Source organism: Lepidochelys kempii, chromosome 2 (genome assembly GCF_965140265.1).
Source record: "Lepidochelys kempii isolate rLepKem1 chromosome 2, rLepKem1.hap2, whole genome shotgun sequence".
Taxonomy (NCBI): Eukaryota; Metazoa; Chordata; order Testudines; family Cheloniidae; genus Lepidochelys; species Lepidochelys kempii.
Window position 1 is genome coordinate 46,767,478 of NC_133257.1, and position 21,268 is coordinate 46,788,745.

At 43.0% G+C, this 21,268-nt stretch overlaps 1 protein-coding gene across 3 annotated transcripts in view; it reads left to right on the top strand.

The window, feature by feature from the left end:
• The first annotated feature begins 4,150 nt into the window (after window positions 1-4,150).
• The window catches only part of NBN (nibrin), a 64,118-nt gene continuing 47,000 nt past the window's right edge, over window positions 4,151-21,268 (top strand). For 2 of the 3 annotated variants that reach the window (XR_012157145.1, XM_073330621.1), the window contains exons 1-4: window positions 4,151-4,300; window positions 7,893-8,026; window positions 9,619-9,767; window positions 17,560-17,719. Coding sequence is in view for 2 of the 3 variants with exons in the window: in XM_073330621.1 (XP_073186722.1) it covers window positions 4,258-4,300; window positions 7,893-8,026; window positions 9,619-9,767; window positions 17,560-17,719 (486 nt within the window). In the remaining variant the exon portion in view is untranslated. Of the gene's footprint in view, window positions 4,301-7,892; window positions 8,027-9,618; window positions 9,768-17,559; window positions 17,720-21,268 lie in introns of those variants that run through there. The other variant, XM_073330622.1, reaches the window with a different exon arrangement.

Here is a 21,268-nt window from a genome sequence, read left to right on the forward strand (position 1 = left end):
TGGGGACCTGCATGAAAACCGCCTAAGCTTATTTTTACTAGCTTATGTTGAAACTTCCCCAAGTTACAAACTCTTTTCCTTTTTCCCTTGGACTTTATTGCTGCCACCACCAAACGTCTAACAGATATATAACCGGGAAAGAGCCCGATTGGAAACGTCTTTCCCCCCAAAATCCTCCCCAAACCCTACACCCCCTTTCCTGGGGAAGGCTTGATAAAAATCCTCACCAATTTGCATAGGTGAACACAGACCCAAACCCTTGGATCCCGGCCAATGCACCAAGGGGGGAGTTGTTGGGAACACTGGGGCATGGCCACTAGGTAACTCGAGGGGATGGAAGACCACGAGTGTCGATGAAGCCCCCTCGCACTAGGCCCCTGTGTCCTTGCCCCACCCCCTCCTGCCTGGAGGCACTCGCAGCAGCTCTGTGTGCTAGGCCCAAGTGTCCTTGGCCCCCCCCGCCTGGAGGCACACACAGCAGTTATGCTGAGAATCTGCAACAGTATGTTGCAGAGTCAGACTGCCTGAAACTAAGCAAGGCCAAACAGGGGAGATATGGAAGAACAATGCTGAATAAAGCAGCTTTATGTATAGTTTAACAAATGATACAGAGAATCAGGGAACTAGCTGGGAACTGGATTGGCTGGCTATATGGATACTTGGAGCAGCTTGCTATTGGATAAGTATGCTGGGAAAAAGGATGTATAAAAGCCTGTGTAACTTCCTGCTCTGGGTGCAGGATTTGAGATTTTATTCTCCCTGTACCTTTTTGAAGCTTCAAATAAACTTTTCTGCTTCTCCACCCCGTTGTGATTATTGGGTGCAGCACACCGGGTAATGAACCAACTCAAGCTGTTGTTCAGCCTCTCGGCACTGGGTGCCGGCAACATTAAGAACAATGAAATAACAATCAGTTTCTTAAAGAAGAATTTTAATTGAAGAAAAAGTAAAAGAATCACCTCTGTAAAATCAGGATGGTAAATACCTTACACGGTAATTAGATTCAAAACATAGAGAATCCCTCTAGGCAAAACCTTAAGTCACAAAAAGACACAAAAACAGGAATATCTATTCCATTCAGCACAGCTTATTTTCTCAGCCATTTAAACAAACAGAATCTAATGCATATCTAGCTAGATTACTTACTAAGTTCTAAGACTCCATTCCTGTTCTGTTCCCGGCAAAAGCATCACACAGACAGAGAGAGACTTTGTTTTTCCCTCCCTCCAGCTTTTGAAAGTATCTTGTCTCCTCATTGGTCATTTTGGTCAGGTGCCAGCGAGGTTATCTTAGCTTCTTAACCCTTTACAAGTGAAAGGGTTTTTCCTCTGGCCAGGAGGGATTTTAAAGGTGTTTACCTTTCCCTTTATATTTATGACAGGACCAACTTCTGTTAGTGAGAGAGAGACAAGTTTTTGAGCTTACACATAGCTCATCTTCTTCCAGTAAAAAATATCTCACCTACCTTGTATCTCTCATATTAAACTTGAGTAGGCAGTAAGAAAACATTGGGTCAGTTCTCACAGGAGACTATCAGTGCCTCCCTGAGATCATGCAAGTTGTCAGGGGTTCTCAATCTTGCCAACTTTTTACCTGTTTCACATCAGTTATTGAGAAAAATAACTGGGAAGGTTATGGCAAATCAATTTTTTTAGAATCTGGGATTCTCAAATCTCCTTGACCCTACTCAGTCTGGGTATGTTAAAGAAAGTGCATTTGCTGATCTAATCACAGAAAAAGATAAGGTATCCACACTTGTTCCTTTAAATATGTCACCTATATTTGATACCATTGACTATGGGCTGATCTACACTAGAAAATTTGATCAACCCAACTGCATAACTCAGGGATGTGAAAAATACACTCCCCTGAACAATGTAGTTAAACCAACCTAAATCCCTGTGTAGACAGCACTAGATTGATGGAAGAATTCTTCCATTGACCTGGTTACCGCGCCTTGGAGAGATGGATTACCTATGCCTATGGCAGAATGTCAGCATAGGTAGTGTCTACACTGAAGTGCTACAGTGCTACTTAAGGGTTTCAAGGGTAGACGAGCCCTATATGTTGGAATAAGGGTTAATTGAAACATTCTTCAGTGGCTCTACTCCTTTCTTTCAAGTCAAATGCTGTAATTGTACTTGCAAGAATCAACGAGTCCCACCCTATTGTGAAGTATAGGTGAGCTAGAATGCATTGCAATGGACAAAGACCTTGATATAATTAGCATTATGGAAACTTGGTGGCATGACAAAAAATAAGAGGATACTGTAATACTTGGTTACAAACTATACATGAATGCCAGGCTAAGCCAAAGATGTATGGGAGGAGTGCTCTATCTAAAGGATTCCATAAAATCTAGAGAATTAAAAAGAGAGGGCCACTCACTATGCATCCATTCTATATGGGTACAAATCCCAAGCTGTAAACATATTAGTACAGGTCTACTACTAGCCCCTAGATCAAGAAAAGGAAAAGCCTAGAGAAACAATTTCTTGGGACACTTCAGTGATTGTTTCTTGGAGCAGCTAGTTCTAGAGTTAATTCAAGAAGCGACAGTAGCTGAGCCACGAACAGTGATCACACAATAATTAGATCCAACATCCAAGGAGCAAATAGGGTACCCAAAAGTGACACAGTGACACCAAATTTCAGAAAGGAGATTTCAAAAAAATGAAGTCAGTCAAAAAAGTCCTTGAAGTTAAAACTAAAGAAAGTAAAATACTTAAAAAACAAACAAAGAAACAAAAAATAGAGTCTCAGTAGCCCAGGAGTAAACTAATATTACTAAACGGGAAAGTTTAAGAGACTATTCAAGCCAAACAGATATCCTTCTAAATTTGGGTATCTGAACCTAGTGAAGCCAATAAACAGCAGCATAAATCATAGCAAGCCACAACTAAGAGGACAAGAAGGATTTTGAGGAGTAAACAGCTAAAGGTGTAAAAACAAACAACAAATGATTCTTTAAATATAGCAAAAGTAGGAAGCTTCTGAAAGTGGATCACAATGGCTTAAAGCCATTGAGGAAGATCAAAACCACTGGGATAAAATCATTCCAATACTAACCTATTCTCCGCTTGTAAGAATCAAATCATCTGGGATGGATGTGATTCTTATAAAAGGAGTGCACTATACTTTGTTGATATTCCCCTGTAATGGCTGTCAGTCTGTCCTACCCCCAAGACTACATGTCTGTGCCTAGTAATGACAGTTGGCAGGATGTTCTTCCATAGGACCTCAGATCTGGGAACACAACGTCCTCTCCAGCTCCCTGATAGTTGAGTTTGTTACTCAGAATGTGCTGCAAGGCTCATCTTTCCCCCCTGTAATGTTGCCTGTAAGGTGTTTGGTAGAGCTGGTAGAGATGGGACTCTGAGGATAGTCTCTGTGTGTGTTTGTGCACATGCAGGGTAGGTGGGGTTATTAATTTCTATTATATTTATGTAGATATTGGGTTGATTTGGTTTGCGGAAACTGAAATGTCAATATATAAGGATTATCAAGGCTGCCCAATGCATTGGATGGAAGCTCTGGTATTGTTTATAAACATTCACATTAAAAAAAAATTGTTAGGCTGGTATTGTGATCAGGATGCCTCACTGCTAGGAACTAGACAGGAACTCCAACCTCATTGCATATGTGCTATCAGAGACCCAGTCAGACACTAGCTAATGGATGCAATTCAAACTAGTGTCCCAGAGCAGAGGAGAAAGGATCCATGCCCAGACCTCTGAGCCCCTCTCATAAGTGTTTTAATAGTAATAATCATATTCGAAATTCCAATACTTAATTCAAAGAATCATTTATAGCAAGTCTCTTCATAACCCTGAATAAGGTAGGTGAGCTGGAAGCAGGGCAGCGTCCCCTCCTTCCCCCCACGACTGTCCTGACCTTGAGCTGGCAACAGTGCAGTTGCTGATTGATGAGATTACGTTATGTGTTACTGTACCACCAACCGCGCCCGGACTCCCAGCTGGCAACAGTGCAGCCTCCCCTACCCCCACCCATACTCTGGCTGGCCGCAGTGCAACCTCTTCCGCCCCCACCTGCGTCCGTCCAGTCGCCGCGCCTGCGCGCAGTCAGCCGGCCGAAGTAGCCGTTATTCCCCTCCCAGCCGACAGGTGGCGCTGCAAGCCCCGTGCCTCAGCGAGTCTTGGTCCTCTCCGCGCGGGAGCGCGCCCCGGGACACGGCCGCGGATTGCGGACCGGACGGTGCCAGCTGAGGAGGTCGGAGGTCTCCCCCCCAGCCTGGGGATGTGGAAGCTGGTGCCAGCGGCAGGGCCCGCGCCTGCCCCAGGTAAGGGCTGGCAGCAATGCCGTGTTCCCTACCCCCCAGCCCCGTGGCCTCTGGGCTCCTGTCCGCTCCCACCTGGCCCCGCTGCCCGGTGGGATCCGTACTGGGACCGAGGCCGGCGGGCACGTTGCCTGAGGGTGGGGCAATGGGGTGGCGCCGATTCAGGGGTCCTGGGGCGGGGGCAGTGTCGGGAACACCCCCCTCAGTCATAGGTGCCAGACCTAGGGGTGCTGGAGCACCCCTTGGGTTCAAGTGGTTTCCACCATAGACAGGCTTTTCAGTTTGGTTCTGGGGCTTTCAGCACCCCCAGGATACAAATTGTTTCTGCATTTGTTTCTTACAATTCAGTGCATCAGGGTGAGCGGCCCGCGGGGCTTCCAGCTGCGAGCTTCTGGTGCACTGCAGAATCAGCGTCTGTGTCCCCTTTAAATAAGGATTTTAAGTTGGGTCTAATCTGGATGGTCTCCTAACCGTACCAGCGCGTGATTTTGTAACCTAAACGATAGCATGTGGCCATGAGTTCGACAGGCTAAATGTGTCTCCTTTAAAAACATAGTTTACTCGTTTTAATGTGATTGCGTTTTCAGTTTTGTTCAGTGCCCCCTTTATTATGTGAAGGTGTGTATAGAAGTGAATGTAGAAACATACCTTTTACTTCTATTTGTTTTCTCTTTGCCGTTTATTCTATGACCCCTCTTATGTCTCATCTTTAAATATGCAGTGTAATTATTACCTCACCCACCTTGTCTCTTTCATCCCTAAATAGTTACTCTTGAGGTTTTTTAATATGAAATTCTTTTTGTGCCTTTGATCATTTTCATCACTTCTTTGAAGCCTTTTTTTTTTTTTGACATGACGTGACCAGAACTGATCACAATATTCTAAATGGAATTGTGCTATTGATTTATGTAATATTTCCAGTTGTTATTTTCTGTCATTCTTTATGCAGGTTAACAGTTCGTTTATATTTATGATTGCTGCTGTGCGTTTGGGGGAGGTTTTCCTTGAGTTGTCCACAATGCGTCTTTTTGTTTGGGTTTGTAAAGTTAATTTAGAACCCTGTATTTTGTATGAGTGGTTCAAATTTATTCCTTCCAATATGTGTTACTTTGTATGTGTCAACAATAAACTTGCTCTGCCATCCACCTTTGTCAGGGCCCTCTGGACTTCCTTAATCATCTATATACTTGCCCATCCAAAATAATTTCTTAGTTACTTTGACCATCTTAAATTTTGCCACCTTGCATTTCTTCCACTTTTCCACTTCATTAATATATTAAATAACATCAGCAACATATAGCTAGTGTATGTCAACTGCCAGAATTATTCTTTTTAACCACTGTGTCATTTGAGTCTGCTCTGAGCAGGAACTTTACCTGGGCTACAATGACAGTGCAAGAATTTGATTAAAACTTATGTAGAACACAGTCTTGTGGCCTCAGTTATACTGCTTAGTTAGCTGATAGTTTAACTGAGGGCAGCAATTGTATTTACAAGAAAGAAGTTTTACTTCATGTTATACAGTGAAATAGGCTGGGTAAATTTCTTCAGTTGAATTAAAATATGAAAAGGTTTTGGGGAGAAAAAATACTTTACATTTTTAAATAAATTCTTGAAGAAAACAGTCCGTCCTCTTTCCTCACTATGATCTGACTTTAATTGCTTGAAAAAGATATCAAGTAGATGGAGGAATGTAGGCTCCAGAAATGTCAAGTTGCAGAACACATGCAGCCTGGGTAGCTGCAGTGCCTGTGTGTAGTGGAACTGTCTTTCTTGCATGCCTCATCCCTAACCTGGCTAGGGTATTTTTCAGGGGATCATTTATTCTTCATGCCTGTTCATTCTTTGATTTCTTGACCAAGGTCTGGTTTGCACTAGAAAGTTTTGCTGGCATAGTTATGTCAGTTAGAAGTCTGGAAAAAGAATCATGCCCTTAACCGACCTAGCCATGCTAATAAAAACTATTGTAGATTTTATTCAGGGAACAGGTATAAACCATACTGGCAAAAGAACTCCTCTAGAGTTATTTGCTATACCAACAAGTGTAGACTGGGACTTAAATTGCCAATGAAGGAGACAATTAGAATCTGCTTTGGTGATGGTACATGTGTTGTGAAAACTTGCCACTAGGAATGAGACTGAAACCAAATTAATTTAATTTAGGTTCCCCAGAAAATTGTTAAACTTCAAGTCCTTGTTAATTCACTGATGTAATTAAAACTTGGCATTCTAACTTTGATTATGGAAGAATGTAATGATATTAGGAAACTTAAAATTGCAGAGGAAAGAAAGACTTGTCTTTAATTTGGACACATTCTGACTCAAATCCTATAGGATTGATCCTTGGAACTATATGGCCTTGAGGTCAGCTATGTTCTTTAGCCCTATCAATTGAGTCCTTAGCAGTTCAGATCTTACATTTCATTGCACTGAAGGGTTTTGGATGTGAGATGCTCTGCAATCTTCCAGAAACCAATAAAATACATTTATAAGGTACTGTCATTCCCAAATTGGCAGTCTTAAAAGTATCTAGAGAATAAATATAGGGGTCTCTCATTTTCTCAGTTGCACCTGTGCAACTTCAATATGAATTGCATACATGCAGGTGTTGGGCTGATTAGGTGCAGTTTTGGCACTGGCAAGTCACTTCACTTCTTTTCCTTAGTTTCATTGTCTGTACAATTTGGGCTTCATCTTTTCTGTCAGGCTCCAGTTGGAAGGTGATTGACATGATGGAGGTCTCAGAGTAACAGCTTTGTTAGTCTGTATTTGCAAAAAGAAAAGGAGTACTTGTGGCACCTTAGAGACTAACCAATTTATTTGAGCATAAGCTTTCGTGAGCTACAGCTCACTTCATCGGATGCATACTGTACAGTCTAAATTGGTTAGTCTCTAAGGTGCCACAAGTACTCCTTTTCTTTTTATGATGGAGGTCCTCATTCTTGAAGGAAGAATCTTGAAGGAAGGAAGTTACCTGCTCAGGGCTATAAAGTGACTCTTTCCTTAAATGAAAGCTTGTGTTCTGTAGAAATTGGTGCTTTACCCCTTTATTCACCCACCTTGATCAGGAAAAGTTTCTTTCTACTGGCAAATAGGTGAACATGTTTTTCTGGAACTATTAACTACTTTTTCCCTCACAACAGTGAGTCTAGCTCAAGTGTGCAGAAGCCAGTGAGAAAGAAAAAATGTAGCTGTAAAATAGAATTGCACTTCCAATCCTGCCCAATACATCTAGGACAAGGAGTAATGGTGTCAAGTTGCAGTGGGGGAGGTTTAGGTTGGATATTAGGAAAAACTTTTTCACTAGGAGGGTGGTGAAACACTGGAATGCGTTGCCTAGGGAGGTGGTGGAATCTCCTTCCTTAGAAGTTTTTAAGGTCAGGCTTGACAAAGCCCTGGCTGGGATGATTTAATTGGGGATGGGTCCTGCTTTTGAGCAGGGGGTTGGACTAGATGACCTCCTGAGGTCCCTTCCAACCCTGATATTCTATGATTCCAGGACTGAGTTTGGTATATATTAACAAAAGCTTTTAAATGGCTCACAAGTACTTATGTTTTTCTGCTGCTAAATATTTGTAAATTTTGTTGTTCTCAGGAGAGCCATATCGACTTTTGGTTGGTACTGAATATGTTGTTGGACGCAAGAACTGTGCAATTTTAATTCAGGATGATCAGTCAATAAGTCGAAGTCATGCAGTTCTGACTGTCACCCACCCTGAAACTAACCTTGTAAGTATCCACTTTACTAGTTATGGCTATATGACCTAAAACTGACTGGGTTTAGGGATACTCCCCCACCTTTAATATATGCTCTTCAATCTGAAATCATTTCCAGTCTTATTCCAACAAACCTACATTTTACGGTGGCAGTAGACTCATGCTGTCTTTTTCTTGAATATGTCTAAGGGCTTCTCTACACAGGGAAATTGACTGACAAAATTATACTGATGTAATAATATCGGTATAATTCCCCCTGTGGATACTCTTATGCCCAAATGGGGAGTTATATTGGTGTAATTATGTCAGTAAATTTCCCCATATAGACAGGCCTCGTAAGGTTTGGTATTGATTGTGACTCACTTCACTTTCTGTATTCCAAGCTTGTGTCTTTGGGTATGTCTACACAGCAACTAGACACCTGTGGCTGGCCCATGGCAGCCAGCTCGGGCTGTGGGGCTTGTTTCATTGCTGTGTAGACTTCCAGGCTTGGGCTGGAGCCCGAGCTCTAGGACCCTGCAATGTGGGAGCCCAAGCCTGGAAGTGTACACAGCAAAGGAACAGCCCTGCAGCCAGAGCCCCATGAGCTCGAGTCAGCTGGACAGGCCAGCCATGGGTTTTTCTTTGCTATGTAGACATAACCTTTGTGGCCACACAGGTTTAACTTCCGCTGACTTCTTGAGGTAGTTGAGTCTCACTTATGTAACTGAGCAAAATTTGATACAGTTTGTTCCACACAGAAACATTTTTCTTGTTATTTCCCGTGATTAATATAATCCGTATGTAAATTACATACCAACATTACAATGCCCGGGTGGGATTGTAAAGAGTAAAAATGATCAATTAAGGTATTTGAATGTGAATATTCAATTAAGTTTATGGTTTGTGTATTTGGTAACTATCACACTGGTGACATATCACATATGTAAAACATTGCACAGCAATCTTAGAATGGCTTTCTGTAATTTGACGCACAATAGTGGACCCTAGCTGTAGCACAGAGGCCCACTAAAGTCAGCAGGGCTCTGTATGTATGCAGGGTCCACCTGCATGCATTGAGTTGCAGAACTAGGTCTTTAATTCTGACCCACACAAATACTTATGAATATCTACAAACTCTAAAGGTAATAGAATAGCTATATAAATTTCTCCATAGCTTCTAGACTGGTCACAGAGAAGGCAAAAAATGAGCAATGTTACACAAAGATTTACTAAAAAGTAAATCTGTAGTGGTAGGAAATGCACCCCAACATCACTCTGAGCTATAATAGCACATCCTGATATTGGTACATGGGTACAGATGCATTGGTATCATGACTACCATATAACAAAAGGCAGAGGTAGTGAATTATAGTAAAACAAAGTTGAATGCAAAAAATACTACTTCTCTTAAGTAGTTATGGAGATTTTTTTCTCAATTGTTTGTAATGGAAAGGAGGTGATAAACTTTGAACTGCATAGCTAACATTTGTCTCAATATACTGTATATTTTTACGACAGAAATATGAATATCTCATAAGTGTTTTCATTTTATACATCTGCTGCTGCTTGTTCTGTAACAATATAAGATAATTTTCTGAGTACCTATTTATATTCATTTTCAGAGTCAAGCTCTCTCAGTCCCTGAATTGATAATAAAAGACACCTCTAAGTATGGCACCTCTGTTAATGGAGAAAAAGTTTTGAATGGTACTTCCAGAACTCTGAAGTCTGGTGATAGAGTCAATTTTGGAGTCTTTGAAAGCAAGTTCAGGTGAGAACTAGTTGGATTTATTCTGAAATGCTGAAATAAAATTGCAGCTGTCAGGGTGTACTTAAGGAGGTAAAAGAATAGAGAAAATAGTGATAAATTTCTGTAAAGAAGGAAAATAAAGTGATATGTGTTCAACCTTCAAGTAGAAGGTTCTTCCTGTGAATTGACATTGAAACCTTTTGTGGTAAAAGATTAGCCCATAAGTGACTCTGCATCATAAGCATTAAGTGTCCTAAAATTAGCCTAAACAAAGAATGAAAACCCTATTTAAGAAAACTGGTCCTAAAACATCCATGACCATTTACAAAAGGAATAAAATTTGGGGGCATGAGATGAAATTTGGCAGTCTCCTTCCGCTGTCAGTGATGTGGAGAGAAAGGAACTAAGGAAGCTGCAGAGCTGCACTCTTACACAGCCTTTGATTTAAGAGGTAAGGCAGTGATTTTCCTCATAAATATACAGTGATACTCAAGGAAGAAATAAAGTAACTGATAACTTTTTTTTAATGACTGTTAAATCAGTGTTAAAGGAGGTTGGAAGCTGGCTTTGTCTCTTAAATTGGGCTCCTACTCCGACTCATTGCTACCAGTGTCATTAGTTTGTAGCAGAACAGCACTCTTTAGTTCTTATAACAATAAGCTACTTTAGTGTATCGCATTTAGCAAATATATTTGAAACATGTTTCAGAAACTAATATCACAGAACCATATTCAGTCATGACTTTAGCACGAAAAAGTGGAACAATTTTAAGCCAAAGAACAATGTACAATACACTCTTGGAAAATAGAATCATAGGACTAGAAGGGACCTCGAGAGATCATCTAGTCCAGTCCCCTGCACTCAAGGCAGAACTATGTAATAACTAGACCATCCTTGACAGCTGTTTGTCTAACCTGCTATTAAAAATCTCCAATGATGGAAATTCAACAACCTCCCAAAGCAGGGGCGAGCAAACTTTTTGGCTCGAGGGCCATATCGGGATTGCGAAACTATATGGAGGGCCGGGTAGGGAAGGCTGTGCCTCCCCAAACAGCGTGGTCCCCTTCCCCTATCCGCCCCCTCCCACTTCCTGCCCCCTGATTGCCCACTTCAGAACTCCCGACCCATCCAACCCCTCATGCTCCTTGTCCCCTGACTCCCCCTGCCCCCGGGACCCCTGCCCCTAATGCCCCCGGGATCCCACCCCTATCCAACCCCCCCTGCTCCCAGTCCTCTGACTGCCCCGACTCCTATCTACACCTCTATCCTGACAGGCCCCCCGGGACTCCCACGCCTATCCAACCCCCCCTGCATTCCCTGACTACCTCCCCCAGGACCTCCGCCCCATCCATCCAATCTCTGCTCCCTGTCCCCTGACAGACCCCCAGGACCCCTTGCCCCTTATCCAACCCCCCCGCTCCCCACCCCCTTACCATGCTGCTCAGAGCAGCAGGACTAACAGCTGCACCGCCTGGCCAGAGCCAGCCATGCTGCCCGCGCGGCGGCGTAGCTGCGGCGGAGGGTGAATGGTGGGGGAGGGGCTGGGGGCTAGCCTTCCTGGCCGGGAGCTCAGGGGCTGGACAGGAAGGTCCTGCGGACCGTAGTTTGCCCGTCTCTGTCCCAGAGCAATTTATTCCAGTGCTTAACCACCCTGACAGTTAAGAAGTTTTTCCGAATGGCCAACCTAAACCTCCCTTGCTGCAATTTAAGACCCTTACTTGTCCTATCCTCAGAGGTTGAGGAGAATAATTTTTAAGAAAATAACTTATTACTGTAGAGTAAGCATAAGTTAGTAGCAGTAATCAACACCTCAGTATTCAAAATATAAAACTTTCAAGAGATGTTGTCATAAATATAAAGGGAAGGGTAATCCCCTTTGAAATCCCTCCTGGCCAGGGGAAAGCTCCTCTCACCTGTAAAGGGTTAAGAAGCTAAAGGTAACCTCGCTGGCACCTGACCAAAATGACCAATGAGGAGACAAGATACTTTCAAAAGCTGGGAGGAGGGAGAGAAACAAAGGGTCTGTGTCTGTCTGTAGTCGTCTTGGACAGGGACAGAACAGGAATGGAGTCTTAGAACTTTTAGTAAGTAATCTAGCTAGGTATGTGTTAGATTATGATTTCTTTAAATGGCTGAGAAAAGAATTGTGCTGAATAGAATAACTATTTCTGTCTGTGTATCTTTTTTGTAACTTAAGGTTTTGCCTAGAGGGGTTCTCTATGTTTTTGAATCTAATTACCCTGTAAGATATCTACCATCCTGATTTTACAGGGGGGATTTCTTTATTTCTATTTACTTCTATTTTTTATTAAAAGTCTTCTTGTAAAACACTGAATGCTTTTTCATTGTTCTCAGATCCAAGGGTTTGGGTCTGTGGTCACCTATGCAAATTGGTGAGGCTTTTTATCCAACATTTCCCAGGAAAGGGGGGATGCAAGTGTTGGGAGGATTGTTCATTGTTCTTAAGATCCAAGGGTCTGGATCTGTAGTCACCTAAGCAAATTGGTGAGGCTTTTTACCAAACCTTGTCCAGGAAGTGGGGTGCAAGGTTTTGGGGAAGTATTTTGGGGGGAAGGACGCGTCCAACCAGCTCTTCCCCAGTAACCAGTATTAGTTTGGTGGTGGTAGCGGCCAGTCCAAGGATAACGGGTGTAATATTTTGTACCTTGGGGAAGTTTTGACCTAAGCTGGTAAAGATAAGCTTAGGAGGTTTTTCATGCAGGTCCCCACATCTGTACCCTAGAGTTCAGAGTGGGGGAGGAACCTTGACAGATGTCTTAGCACAAAGGTTCCCAAGCACTTTTTTGCTGTGACCCCCATGGGTGTCACACAACAGCCTTGCCAACTCCCATTTATCTGAGGCAGCAAGTGACTCAGGAAAGAGGGCGGCTCATGCCCAGGTTGAAAGTAGGACCCAGCTGCCTCCGTCTTTGGAGGAGTCCATGGCAGCATGTCACAGAGAGGGTGAGGAGGCCTGGTCCTATCTCCCCCCTGCCCTCAGTCCTTCAAACTCCAGAGGGTTTAACATATGTGGAGCTGCGGCTGGCCAGGAGTCCTAGACAGGGTAGCAGGGTGGAGAGCACTCAGGGAGTTCTCAGTAATCTGTAAGGGGAGGAGGGGGAGAACAGTAAGCTGCTGCCAGGGCTGCAAGTCCTGCCCCTGAGGACTCCCTGTGTGCTCTCCCAGCTACTGTCCTGTCCTTGCCTAGACACCCGGCTGGCCATGGTCCTATACCCCAGCTTGTTTCCCCCTCCCCCCAATAACCTTTTTGTGCTCTTCACCCCCCTTCCAGTTTGAAAACCAATGACTTAGCATACAGGGGCCTGTTGGTTTTATCTCAGTTTATAAAGATTTGGAAGAGCTCTTTTCATGTGCCATAGCCCTGTACTATGGATTGTGCCACATGTGTAGTAGTGCATCATTCTGCATAATTCCCAGCACAATATCCAATAGTTCGACCTCTCCACTTTCTAATGATAACCATTGCTGGCTATTGATAATATTTTTTCTCATGACTGGATGTCATTGTTCCATTAATATATGCAACTAAGCTACATAAGAAATTCGTGCAGCTTGACATATCTGCCCTTTTTTGCTACAAAGGACAGAGGGAACAAGAAACTAGGAACATCTTCATGCAAAAATTTGCTAATTCATTCTCCCTCTCTTGCCATAGAAAGAGGAGGAAGATTAGCCCTTAAACTAGCTAATATATCAAGATATTCAGAGAGACAAGGTAGGTAAGGTAGTACCTTTTATTGGACCAACTTCTGGTGATGGAAGGGACAAGCTTATATTACTTCATCTACCTTGTCTTTCTTATATCCTGGGACCAACAAAGCTGCAACACTGCAAACGACATTCAGAGACACAGCCACATTTGTGTAACAATCTTGTATCTCTCTAATACAGTGGTGGGCAAGCTATGGCCTGCGGGCCGGATCCGGCCAGCGGGATTGCCACCCTGTGGCGCCATGGGCCCTGCTCGACTCCGGGAAGCAGCCAGCACCACGTCCCTGAGGCCCCTGGGGGAAGGGGGGCAGAGGGCTGATTGCGCTGCCCTTGCCTGTGGGTACCTTTCCTGAAGCTCCCATTCCTGGCCAATGGGAGCTTCGGGGGAGGTACCCACAGGCAAGGGGAGCGCACTCAGCCCTCTGTCCCCCACTCCCCCATGGGCCTCAAGGATGTGGTGACGGCCGCTTCCTGGAGCGGCATGGGGCTGGGGCCTGGGCAGGCAGGGAGCCTGCCCTGGCCCCGGTGTCCACCGCTGCCACCCCCGAGCCAGTCCAGGTTAGTGGACCTGGGCTGGTGCCCGCACCCTAAACCCCTCCTTCACCCTGCACCCCAACCCCCTGCCCTGAGCCCCCACCACACCCCGCACACCTCCTGCACCCCAGCCCCCTGCCCTGAGCCCCTCCTGCACTCCCTCCCTGCACCGCTGCCCCCTCCCACACCCCACACTCCCTCCTGCACCCCAACCCCCTGCCCCAGCCCTAAATTCATGGCCCTGCATGCAAATCTCCCACCCAGATGTGGCCCTCGGGCCGAAGAGTTTGCCCACCCCTGCTCTAATAGCTATTAGCCTTCCAGCTGTCAGGAGCAGACATACTAAGAATTCCTCTCCCCACACTGCAGAACTCTACTGCTTTCTTCTCTCCCTCAGGAAAGTTAATGCTGACAGGATCCACAATAATTTGCCTGCAAAAATCCTAGCATTTGGAAGATGGAGATGTATTTCTTGTGGCATTGGGACTTCCTTTCTACCTTCCTTCCAATCCTCCTCCCAGTTCCAGGGTTTTATCTTCCTACTGTGGAGGCAGTGGTGCTGGAATAATTTTTATAGTCGGGGTGCTGAGAGCCATTGAACGAAACTGTAAACCCTTTATATATTGGAAACCACTTCAAGCCGGGGTGCTGCAGCACCCCTAGTGCCAGCACCAATGAGGGGATAAAGCCCTTACAGTACTATATGATTCTTTAATAGAGCAGCAGAGGGGGAAATTGAGTCAAAGCCAAAGAAGAAAGTGTGGGTTTCTCAGGCAAGATTTAAGGGATGGGAGACTTGATGAGGAAGAGCGATGCAGATTCAGATTAGAGGAGCTGTATAGAAGGATTTTTTTACACTAACAGGAGAGAGAGGAAGCGGTGCTGGAAATGTAAAGGGAATGGACAGAAAATTGAACTTGTAACAAATTTAAAAAAATATATATTTCACACTTAATGGGAATGAAGGGTTCTTAACCAGTGTAAATTTAAACTTAGGGTGAACAAAATTAGTACATTCTTTAAAACAGTGACTTTCAACCTTTCCAGACCACTGTACCTCTTTCAGGAGTCTGATTTGTCTTGTGAACCCCTAAATTTCACCTCACTTAAAAACTACTTGCTTACAAAATCAGACACAAAAATATAAGTGACACAGCACGCTATTACTGCAAATGTGCTTACTTTCTCATTTTTACCATATCGTTATAAAATAAATCAATTGGGATATAAATATTGTACTTATATTTCAGTGTATAGTATATAGAGCAGTATAAACAAGTAATTGTATGAAATTTTAATTCGTACTGACTGCTAGTGCATTTTATGTAGCCTGTTGTAAAACTAGGCAAATATCTAGATGAGTTGATGTACCCCCTGGAAGACTTCTGTGTACCCCCGGGGTACAAGTACCCTGGTTGAGAACCACTGCTTTAAAAGAAGCAACATCTATTTTAACTTGAATTTTACTTTGACATTTGTTAGTTATGTATGTATTTTCTTTAATCAACTGTCCTATTCAGTATACTTGGCATATTTTGTTGATGCTATTAGACCTGAAAAGATCCACGTAAATTTCCTTCCTGAACTTCCAGTCTCCTTGTCTTCAGGGTAGCCAATTAGGAGGGCTGCCTTGGAGTAAGGATTCCCAGGGCTTTCAGGCTCCCCCAGCTCCTTGGCAGTGGGAACCTTTGGAGTTTCTGCTCCCTGAACTGCCTGACTTCCAGACTCCCTGGGCTGCCCAGCTTGCTGCCTGCGGGGGCTCCAGACAGGAATGTTTCAGACAGGAATTCCAGGTTTCAGACAGCTCCGTCTGCCTATAATGTTTCACTTTAACTGTTTAGACTAGGACTGTTGATTAATCGTAGTTAACTTACATGATTAACTCAAAACAATTTATTGCAGTTTAAAAAATTGCAATTAATCACAGTTTTAATCACACCATTAAATAGAATACCAATTGAAATTTATTATAAATATTTTTGTATGTTTTTCTACATTTTCAACTATATTGATTTCAATTCTAACACAGAATACAAAGTATACAGTGCTCACTTTATATAATTTTTATTACAAATATACTGTAAAAATGATAAAGAAATAGTATTTTTCAATTCACCTCACACAAGTACAGGAGTGCAGTGCAATCTCTATCGTGAAAGTGCAATTTTACAAATGTAAATTTTTTTTGTTATGTAACTGCACTCAAAAACAAAACCATGTAAAACTTCAGAGCCTACAAGTCCATTCAGTCTTACTTCTTGTTCAGCCAATTGCTAAGACAAACAAGTTTGTTTACATTTACAGGAGATAATGCTGTCCTCTTCTTATTTACAATGTCACCTAAAAGTGAGAGCAGGCGTTTGCATGGCACTTTTGTCGCTGGCCTTGCAAGATATTTGCTTGCCAGATATGCTAAACATTCGTATGCCCCTGCATGCTTTGGACACCATTCCAGAGGACATGCTTCCATGCTGGTGACGCTTGTTTAAAAAAAAAAATAAACGTTTTAATTAAATTTGGGACTGAACTCCTTAGGGGAGAATTTTGTCTCCTGCTCTTTTTTACCCAAATTCTGCCAGATATTTCATGTTAGAGCAGTCTCGGATAATGACCGAGCACTTTCGTTTTAATAACACTTTCACTGCAGATTTGACAAAATGCAAAGAAGGTACCAACGTGAGCTTTCTAAAGATAGCTACAGCTCTGGATCCAAGGTTTAAGAATCTGAAGTGCCTTCCAAAATCTGAGAGGGACGATGTGTGGAGCGTGCTTTTAGAAGTCTTAAAAGAGCAACACTCCATGGCGGAAACTACCAAAACACCAAAAAAGAAAATCAACCCTCTGCTGGTGGCATCTGACTCAGATGATGAAAATGAACATGCATGGGTCTGCACTGCTTTGGATCGTTATTGAGCAGACATGGACACACGTGTTCTGATATGGTGGTTAAAACATGAAGGGACATAGGAATCTTTATTACATCTGGCACGTAAATATCTTGTAACGCAGGCTACAACAGTACCATGCGAATGCCTGTTCTCACTTTCAGGTGACATTGTAAACAAGATGCAGGCAGCATTATCACCTGCAAATGTAAACAAATTTGTTTGAGCAATTGGCTGAACAAGAAGTAGGAGTGAGTGGACTTGTAGACTCTAAAGTTTTACATTGTTTTATTTTTGAATGCAGTTATTTTTTGTACATAATTCTACATTTGTAAGTTCAACTTTCATGATAAAGAGATTGCACTACAGTACTTGTAATGGGGGAATTGAAAAATGCTATTTCTTTTGTTTTTTAACAGTGCAAATATTTTGTAATAAAAAACAAATATAAAGTGATCACTGTACACTTTGTATTCTGTGTTCTTCTTGAAATCAGTATATTTGAAAACGTAGAAGACATCCAAAAAGATTTACATAAATGGTATTCTGTTATTGTTTAACAGCATGATTAATTTTTTTAATCGCATGATTAATCACAATTTTTTTTAATCGCTTGACAGCCCTAATTTAGACAATTCTCTTCTGTAACTTGTTCCTTGCAGAGTAGAATATGAACCTTTGATTGTCTGCTCCTCATGTTTAGAGGTTTCTGGGAAAACTGCTTTAAATCAAGCTATTCTGCAGCTTGGAGGCCTTGTTGTGAATGATTGGTCAGAAGAATGTACTCATCTTGTCATGATATCAGTGAAAGTTACTGTTAAGGTAGGTTGAATTTCTGTATGTTAATACATTTTGTGACTTCAATATGAAAATGTATGGGCTGAAATCTTAGCATGCTATTGAAGTCAGTGGCAAAACTCTCCTTGACTTTAGTGAGGCCAGGTTTACACCCAGGAAAATGATTGTTTTCAAGTAAAGAGTCCTTAAAAACAAACTCAATATGAACACTTAACTAAAATCAGAAGAGTCTGAACTGTTTAGCAGTTAAAATATTTTGCAATTGTCCACTTTTGTGCATGATGTATTTTTCTGGGCTTTATTTTTTCTTTTTGCTATGGTATTTGAAAATGCAAAAGAAGCAGACCACTTAAGTAGGAATCAGAGGAACATAGGAGTTACTATATCATACTCTTAGGGTTGCAGTCCATAACTTTCATTATCCTTAATGTCTGATAGAAGCCAGAACTGGATACTTTAGAGGAAGTGCAAGAAACCCTGTAGTAAATGGTTATGGAATAATCCGGCCATGGGGGCGGCGGCGGGGGAAAGGGGAGAGTTTCCTCCTAACTTGTAGTTAGAGGTTAGTTTCTATCCTCAAACATGAGAATTTAGGTCCTTTCTAGTTTGTATGAAAATCCTATGTAATGTAACTCTGGATGCTTTCATTAGACATTTGGATAAGACCATGCTACACTACAAAGATTGGCTGACTCAGGTTACTTTGGCATAAAGCTATTGTATTTGCATACACTCGTATGTTTGTATATTTGGCTCTTTGCGTCTGTACTGTGTGTACTCACAAGGAGTGCTTGTGTTGATGCATAGTGCAATGCGCCATAGTTAGGTATCCCAGGGTGCAACTTGCCGCTGTCCAGCACACTGTCTTCTGGCACATTTTGGCAATGCATGGTGGGGCAGAAATGAGTTGTGCAGGGGTGACTGGGAACAAAGGGTGAAGTTCCCAGCATGCAACTGTCTCCATCCCATAATGTCATCCATATACCATAATTTTTGAGCCTTTAAAAATCCTGCAAACCCATGCATCCCTTCTTGCTCTCCGCCATCTCTGACAGAAGATGCATTGCTCTGCACAGTCGTCATGTGTGTTGCAAACACAGGATGCACAGTCTTCTGCTATTGTATTTGCAGAGCTTCAATAAGAACTGCATCAGTGGGGAACATGATGATTTTGTGGAGGACAAATTGCTGTGGGAAATAGAGAGAAAAAATTCAGGGTTATTCAGAGCAGCTGCAAATGGTGAAGCACTACCCTGGGCCTGAGAAATGAGTCCTGACTGGTGGGATTGCCTCATAATGCAGGTTTGGGATGAGAGCAGTGACTGCAACTTTTGGATGTGCAAGGCCACATTCCTGGATCTGTATGCCGACGTTACTCCAATCCTCCCTCTCATAGACACCGGACGAGAGCTGCACTTACCATGGAGAAATGAGTGGTGACTGCACTGTGGAAACTTGCAACACCAGATTGATTTCCCATTCACTGGTAGCATTTTGGAGTTGGAAAATCCACTGGGCTATTATGAGACAAGTGTGCAGGGCCATTAATTGTCTCCTATTATGCAGGACCGTGACTCTCGGCAACATGCAGGACATAGTGAATGGATTTTCAGCAAGGGAGTTCCCAAACTGCAGTGGAGTGATGGGTGGTATGAATATCCCTATTTTGGCACCAGCCCAACTTGCCCCAGAGTATTTCAACAGAAAGGGCTACTTTTCCATGGTTATGCAAGAATTGTTGGATTATTGGGACACTTCACTGACATCAGTCTTGGCTGGTAAAGGAAGGACATGATGTTTGTCTCTTTAAGAACACAGGACTGTTCAGAAAGCTGCAATCAGGGACTTTCTTTCATGGCTGGCGGATTACCATTGGTGATATTGATGAGTAGTGATCCTGAGGGATTCAGCCTACTCCTTGCTCCCATGGCTCATGAAGCAATGTACCAGCCATTTCAACAGCACCAAGGCAAAGATTCAACTACATTTATAACTATTAAACTGTTTATCTGTGATCCTATGAGTTCTGTCACACTGTACAAGAACAAGTAAGTGGGTACTTTTGGTGCTGCTAGACATTCTGCAGCATATATTATGAATTAATAAAGATGAATTATTTCCCGAGGAATAGAATTTTGAGTAACAGAACCAGCGCATAGAAAAATCTCTGCAATTTAAAAGCAAATACATTAAAAACTTAATAAATGAATGGAACAGAACTTAACAAGGGGAAAGAACATTTATGTTCATTTTAGTTACACTGACCTCTGAGAGCCACAGTTCCTGTATGTGTATGTGAAGCTGTGGTTGTACTGAGGGTCCCCTGGTGCGGAGTGGTAGTGGGAGCTGCTGCGGCCATTTGGAATGTTGAGGGGGATATATGCATTTACTGTACTGGAATTCTCCATGGACTGCAAAGGGAGGTGAGCCTATTGTTGAACCTCTAGGCCCACAAGAGTCTGCAGCATCTGTATTTGCTGACAGTGAAGCCCCATTATGTCCTGGTGCATCTCCCTCTGCATTTCCTGATGGGCCTCCTGGGTCTGTCTCCTGTCCACTCTTTCCTTCTCCAGTCTGAAATACTCACCCTCCAGCCCAATGCAGCACTGCCTTGCAGGATCTCGCTGAACACGTCATCTGGAGTCCTCTTGTTTTTTCTCCTTGTCTGACTCGGGTGTTTCGCAGGTGCGGAGGGGGCTGCAGCAGCTGCAGATAAAACAGAGGTACCATTGTTAGTATAGTAACAATGAAAAGCAAAAGTTAAAGGTTCAGAACTCCCTTCCTTTGCTCTCCTAAAGTTTCACATACGATATGCTTGTTGACACTTCTGCTTCAGAGAGCTTTTGTGCAGTACCACTCACAGTACCAGCTGGGGTGAGGATGGCCTTCAAGGGATGAGGAAAATGAGGAAGACGTTGCTCAGTTGCATGAAATTGAGTATAGGGCTATGGCACTGAATGCTGGCACCATTTTCCACGAGGTGGGGGTGATTGTTAACTGTTATCCTGAGGGTAACAAAGGAAGAGAGATCACAGCTGCTCATGGCATCTTGAAGTTGCCTGGGTCTGTATGCTGCTAGCCTGTTTACTGCAGTGGTGCCTGCCAAAGTTATTGCTGACTGGTGTGGGGAAGTGTCTTGCTGCGGAGGAAGAAATAAGGCTGCCATCACTAGAAACCTTGGGAGGAGGATTGCAGAGTACCTCCATGAAAGTTTCATTTGGTTCCCTCAGGAGAATTCAAAGGATATCTCTGTGTACATAAATAAATTGCTCCACATGACACATACTCCAACTCTCCTCATCTCACTCTTCTGGGGAATGAAAAGCAGATAACAATGCTACCTCTTTGTTATACCATTACTACTTTTAGTATGAGTAAATTAATGAAAAATTGATAACTGTGAATGAGTGTAATGGGAAATACATTTATACACTTACCTGACATTCTTTCCCTGGCATCAGATTTACCCATCCTTGACTGCCCGGACTGACTTTGCAGTGGAGTCTCAAACAGGTCCTGGCTTGCAGCACAGCTGGACCCCCTGGTCAGATGTTCCCTATCCTCATCCTTGCT